The 7,150-nt window shown below is 36.2% G+C and overlaps 1 protein-coding gene across 1 annotated transcript; it reads left to right on the top strand.

Annotated features, from left to right (window-relative positions):
* The first annotated feature begins 3,478 nt into the window (after positions 1–3,478).
* LOC117102441 (Down syndrome cell adhesion molecule-like protein Dscam2) lies at positions 3,479–6,012 on the top strand. Its single transcript, XM_033242737.1, has one exon. It carries the CDS (start codon positions 3,752–3,754, stop codon positions 5,708–5,710), a length of 1,959 nt encoding a protein of 652 aa, XP_033098628.1. The 5' UTR covers positions 3,479–3,751; the 3' UTR covers positions 5,711–6,012.
* The last annotated feature ends 1,138 nt before the right edge of the window (positions 6,013–7,150 follow it).

The following is a 7,150-nucleotide window of genomic DNA, read 5'->3' as shown; positions in this document are numbered from 1 at the left end:
TGTTAGGAACAATACAGTTTTTTTTAATCAAAAAATATCACATTCATAAATATTATTAAAAATTTTAAACGTATCATTAGACTGTATATTATATAATTTAAGTACTAATATAGAATTTTCACCCTTTTAAAATTATGTTTTAATATGGAGCTCTAGTTAATTATGTCTATCATGGTTACGTAATATAAGCCTACAATGTTTAAGTGTTTTACCTGTAGGCCTAAATTTATTTGTTTGTTTTAATAATTCAAAAAATGTATAAATTCAATATTTATTGTTTTGCTTTCCTTTATTTTCTTTTTTATATTTGTCCTCGCAATATTAGTGGTTGACCTTCCTTAACTCGACTGACTAAAGCCTATTTTCGTCCTTATTTTTACGAGTTCCTGTTTTTGTTCGATAGCTTACCGTGTCTGTCTTACTTTGGTTTTATAATGACTCATCTCTTTTATTCAAACTGCTGGGCGAACGAGTGTTATGTTGAGTACTTAGCATTTGTAACAAAAATAGATGAGAGGATTCGCCAGTAGGTATTATTATTATACAGAGGAGGTGGTCTGTGTGCGCAGGCACTGTAACAGCTGTCTCTTATACACATCTAGATGTGTATAAGAGACAGAGGGTGTGCAGTCTATGTAAAAAAAAAAAGCAATTCTCACTGGTAAATCGATGTTGGTCTATGCCTATACAGTATGGTGGGATCTGAATTGCACTAAGATCCCCAGTAAGACTTGATACAGACTGATGATTGAGCAGCGCATTTGGGGCGGTTTTGCTTGAGGTCCTCAGTAGACTGGGTACAGACTGATGATTGAGCAGCCCATTGGGGGCGGTTTTGCCGCTCCACTACGGTATACAATATAGATAGTTACGACTTAATTTGCCCAATTTCCTATGGAAGCCTCGGTCCATTTAATGATATATCATCTGCTGCCTCTATTAATGAATCATTCCACGATTTTCATTTTTTAGGGGCCAAATTAGGGATAGGCCTAGACTATGCTGATGGGTTAATAGAGAACCCGACGTTTGAGATGGTGGCTGAATGTTGACATTTTAACACCATCATTATCGGAATTATTCAATATATTTACCAATGAATAAAATAGGCTCATCATTTCTCCTAGAGCCACCATTTCGCCCCGGACGCAAAGTACAGTTCATTTTTACTAGGGGGCCTACTGCAGGAATTACCATAGAGATAACCCCTATGGTTACTATCTAACCTATCCGCGATCCATGATTTTGTTAGATAGGATGTGCATTCATGTACGCCTTCAATTACGCTTATCAATAAACACGTACGTAATGTACGTGTATACGGGTCCGTGAAAACGAAAAGTGAGAAATGTGATTTTTGGGCATTCATAAAGATGTACCTTGTTTTAGGTCTACACTCTTTTTTTTAAAGAATACATTTTATAAGAACACTGAACCTGAATTGCTTATAAATAAGAACAAAATAACAACCAATTAAGGGTCAGCTAAAATGTCAAATTATGTTTTTATTTTAAAAAGCTAGAAAAACAAAGAAAACATTGAAATTCTTTAGTGCAGTACGGTACGTAATACCAGGGAACAGTGAAATTACACTTAATTTCACTGTTCCCTGGTAATACCCTCTGTAATAGTCCTACAGTACAGTAATATACTGCTGAATAACATTACTTTTCTATCTTTGAAAAGTATGTAAAATAAGAACAAAATAAGAACGTTTTTAGCCTGATGGAGAACAAAAATAAGAAAAGTGAGCCTGATGTACCGGTATGTGTAAAACTTTTAGTAGTGAATGTGTAACATGCGGTTGCTTACTCAGAACAACACTCCTACTATTGAACGAAGTAGGAATAATAACTGAACCCCACCTTGAAAATAAATACATATATTATATGGGCCTATTGTATCATTGACAAATATGATTGATTATCAATACCTAAAAACGGCCTCTTACCCGTCCAGTCATCTTATAATGGGTAGGCGACCGGTGTGTCCGAATACACAGGTCTCGTCTATCTCATCATCGCTTTAGTAGCTTCTTTCAATTAGCATCTATAATGATGGTCATATTCTCGTAAATAAATAACGACACAGCCTGAAACTATAATGATGGGAATCCAAGATAGGCCTACATTATGAAATTAACTTGATAATTAGGTTTAATCAAGGGCCTAAACTGTAGCATTTTGATAGCAATGCTCGTGGCATGTGTTATCATGGAGGGTATACCTCCTTATGCTACTGTATGTAGTCTAAACACGACAAAAAAAATCATGTTATCACCCCAGACTAGGTCAATATTTTCACAACGATTCTGTAACTTATTCAAATACGAACGAAGAAGAAAACGGATTTGACAATAAATATGTTAACATTTTAAAGTGATGATATTGATACCATAGTTCATAAGATATTAGGTTAACCCAAGTATAGGCCTGATGCAAAGCCACACGAGCACTGCCGCTCTAACAGTCACGCTTATGATTTATTGAGTTTTCTACGTTGGTTATTTTACTTTGTCACTTATAGAATTTATATATTCATCTTTGTCTCCTAATTCGTTGAATAAAACATGTGTAACGGAATTAAAAATGTAATCTTCATCGATCATGTATTTATTTTTAGTAATATGATATTCAACAAACAGGGCACGTGGATACAATTTGTGTAATAATTTAATTTTTTAACGTGTCTATTATCAGAGCAGTTTCTATTATAATTCCGGTAGCATATATTTTCGGTAGGATTTATTGTAGGTGGTCTCCAATTGAATACTGTCCACAATTCCCCACCCTCACTGATTACAGTGTTATTAGGCTTTCGGTAAGCCACATCTAAATCTAACCCTACTACGACTATTTTACCTGCCATTTCACTATAAAATAATGGTATATTTTTATTGGGCCTTATGCTCTTATTCACACTATGATGATATGGATTCCAGCCAACTCGACATCTTGTCTATATATGGATTCAATATGGCATTACCATGCCCATATATGAGCAGATTACAAAATATATATTGTATTTTAATGTATTTTTTTTTTAGATTTTAGATTTTTAACAAGGAAAACAAATCTCATGACATTGTTATGATTATCTGTATCTGATTTGTCTATTATGTGTCTGATAAAATATCATGTCCACATATTGGTTCAACAAGGCATCACCATGCCCATATATGACCAAATCTCACATTAATCAGCGAGCATTTAATAATACGGTGGATAGAGCATTATACATAATATATTTATACCATGGTATAATGAAACTCATCTCTCCTTCATAATTTCATGCTTAAACGCTATTGGAATCTCTGTTAGAACATTAATTACTTCACCACAACTTGACGTGTACGTCGTTAGAATTATTTTCGAAGGGATCAACATTAATCAAAATCGTTTAACCGGAACCAAACTGCTGGGCGAACGAGTGTTATGTTGAGTACTTAGCATTTGTAACAAAAATAGATGAGAGGATTCGCCAGTAGGTATTATTATTATACAGAGGAGGTGGTCTGTGTGCGCAGGCACTGTAACAGAATTAATCGTTGTAGGCAAGTCACCGCACTCGAGAATCCGGAAGCTGGTATTCACGAGATGCAACGACTTTGTCGAGGCAGTTCAAATGAAGCTCAGTACTCACAAGGGAATGTGGTGTAGTCTGCACTTGAAGGCTAGACCTCAACACTTGCACGGATGGGTGTTCGGTAGGATTTATATCGCGGAAAGGTAGTAATAAAATCAGCCTGACCATGGAGGCTATGATTTGTAAATTTTCAAATGTAAACCTTTTGATTTTATGCGTATTATGCGTTATGGTCCACGGTGTAAGATTCGTCGAACAGCCTATAGGAGTAACCGTTGTGGAGGGAGAAACTTTTGTATTGCGTTGTGTAGTGGAGGATAAAGGAACTAACAATATTTTTTGGAAGACTATGGATTCTGATGTGTTACTAAGTAGGGATACCGAAATCGACCCTTACAATAAATCGTCTACGAAGGAACTAGGAAGATATTCAATAGTCGGGGATCCGGGAGCAGGGGAATATAATTTACAGATTGCTAATGCAAGTCGAGAGGATTCTGGTCGTTACTCATGTTTATTTTTTTCGTCCTTTAACCAATATTCACGAATTGCTACTGTAAAGATAATGGTCGCACCTGATGCGGGATATCCGAAATGTAGCTTCCATCCAGAAGGAGCTATAGCCGGTGATACTGTGCGGTTAACCTGTAGATCGTCCGGAGGGGATCCGCCAGCAAGACTGGTCTGGGTCTCCGGGACTGTAATATTACGGATGTACATGCCACAAAATCCGAACCCTGTTAATGAAGTGAGCTACGTATTGAAGGCCGAAGACTTGAATAAAAAGTTTACGTGCGCAGCGACTACGCCAGCTTTAGTGGACGCATTGAGCTGTAGTGTTGTGCCATATCGCAAAAAAGTTTTCGTTTTAGTTCAGCCCGTTGCAAATCGAGTAATGGAAGGAGAATATGCTAATTTTCGCTGCACGACACAAAAGAAGAAATCAGGGACAATTCGCTGGGTTATTGGTTCATCCCCAGTCGATCCGTCCGATTCTAGGTTTTCAATAACACGGAAGGGGAAAAGACTTCGGATATTAGAAACTACGCGGAAAGAGCATAATAACGTGCTAGTTTTATGTCAGGTTTTAGATAAATTTGGTGTAGCCGGCAACGGGAGCGCGATTTTATTTGTCGAATCATGGGGAACAACACCAGCGGTTATGACCACTGATTTAGCGACAGACGTACAGGTAATTGCACTAGAGTCTAACTCTGAGGTTAGTTTAGTGACGACAATGGAACCAGTGCTATCAACAAATAAGGTGTCGACAAATATAAGCAATAGTGTTGTGCCTTTTGGAACTGACGAATCACTTTTAGCACATTCTACAATTAAGAAAGCTAAGGAAAGTTACAGCGAAACGGTGACGAAAACACCATTAGTAGTGACAACACGGAAGGCGATGACAGCTCAACCTTTAACAAGCAACGCCACAAGGATGAATAATTCCGTCTCATATACTACCACGTTAGTAAAAAATGTTGCAAACGAATTATTCACAACGGTCAGTGATGAGACATCAACAAGGCGACAAGCAAATAACCAGGACGCAAGTGTTACCCCTAAATTATTGGTAACAATGACAACAAAACAAGTGACTAAAAGAACTGAATCGTTCGAAAGCACACGATTAATGGCAAAATCTACAATTGCATCAAATTTTGGTATATTATCGTCTGCCTTGGGCAATGTTCAGACAACAAGACTTACGTCGTCTGGTGTCTCAATGGAGATGAAACCAGACGACGAACTCTACAGCACAAAGAAAAATGTTCACAACACGAAAGATCGAACAGATATTTCAAACAACATTGTCACTAAGGGAACCAAACAAAACAACTTCGTTTCTCAAAACGCAATTGATATTTTCATAAACAAAGTCGATTTTGTTACGGAGAATATTACTGAGTCTAATGAGAATAAACTACCTAACGACAGTTCAAGCAAGCAAGCCGCGAGCAACAATGATGACTTGGGCAGTGACGAGCAACTTGGGACTTCAATGAATGTTTTAATTCTAGGCCTAGTCGGTTTGGTGATTTTAATTATTATTATCGTTATTGTTCTAAGTATAATTTACATTAAACGTCGCCGGGAGACAAGCGAAATAAAGGCAGTATAATAGTCAATTTGTTATACTACTTTGATACGGTAACCCACTTAGCATCTGTTTCTATTCGTTAACATAATCATGCATCAATTGAACAGACAATTATACAGTATTTGGAAATTGGTGGTTTGTAAAATGTTACACTTAATAGTTTTGAACGGGACCTGGTTTCATGAACAATCCGATAATGCCAGTGATAATGAACAACATTGCATCTGAAGGCGTGTACGAACAGACCAAACGATTTTTTTTCTCTATCACACATGTTAAAAAAGCAAATCTGGCAACAACAAAAAAACAAAAAAAAAAAAACATTTTGCCTGTTTGCGTATCACGTTTAATCACATATTTGTGTGTAAGAATTTTTAATTCGATCGAATGATAAAACCAAAACTCTTGTCGAATTTGATTTTCTTTTCTACTCCGTTGCAATCGACTGTAAAAATATGTGCCTGAAATACTCATTTAACTTGATGGCAGATGGCTTTATGAGCAATGAATTGAATAATTCAGAAACTAATGATGTAATTTTTATCCAAACGAAGCAGGGTAGCATGACAAACCTAATGCTATATATCATCACGCAGGGTAAATCACCACTTTTCTTCTTATGACAGATGTTTAGTGCAAAAAAAAAAATAAAAAACGAAATCTATCGATTTTGATCAAGTCCTTTTCGTTCTAGAGGTATGGCTGCCCCATGCTTCTTTAAATGAATACATGAATGATGTTAACTTGAAACTAATGTGCGTATTGAGCAAACCATAGGGAAATCGGTTTCAACGTGGCAAATTTTGTCTTGCCGCAGTCTTTACCCCCAAGCCGTTGGGAAATTGGGCCAATGATTAGCGTTGCCAACCACCCACTCGAGCATAAATCTGAGGCAATTAATACTGCTCAATATTAACGATCGGCCGTGATGATACTTTTCCTGGCTTTGATTATGAGATCCTATACTTGAGGGTAAAATGTAATCATACACGGGTTGTTGTTTATAAAGTACTTTCGCGTCTTTATGTTCGACATCTGCTTGTAGTAAGTTGTTCAGTGCATTCGCATGCATGACGTGTAATATTATACTGTAACTTTATTTTTATTTTTCATATATGAGACTAAAGAGATTTTAATATGTATCCTATGAGGAAAACTGAAATGAAATATTTCGAGCTAATTTATCATCCAATACATAATTGCTTAATATATTAACAATAAATAATGATAAACAATAATTATAATATATATATATATTGGCCTATAATTATGAAATATTATTCTCGAGAAATGTCAGAATGTTAATCTTATGTGAGCAATGATAATATTAGTGAGATTTCGCAACCTTATGAAAACGATAACGAAAAAAACTACGTCATTATTATTATCGTCATTCGTGCCCAAAACATTCTTGAAAATATGTTGAACGAGCTGAATGTGAGCCTTGATTCTAGCAAAGGG

Source organism: Anneissia japonica, unplaced genomic scaffold, assembly GCF_011630105.1.
Source record: "Anneissia japonica isolate Jap-2015-1 unplaced genomic scaffold, ASM1163010v1 scaffold483_len1788099_cov177, whole genome shotgun sequence".
NCBI lineage: Eukaryota > Metazoa > Echinodermata > Crinoidea > Comatulida > Comatulidae > Anneissia > Anneissia japonica.
Note: the sequence above shows the minus strand (reverse complement) of the source record. Positions and strands in the feature narration are given on the sequence as shown.

What these genes read in the sequence shown, in the direction of transcription:
- LOC117102441 (XM_033242737.1), top strand. Translation starts at nt 3,752, where the DNA reads ATGGAGGCTATGATTTGTAAATTTTCAAATGTAAACCTTTTGATTTTA.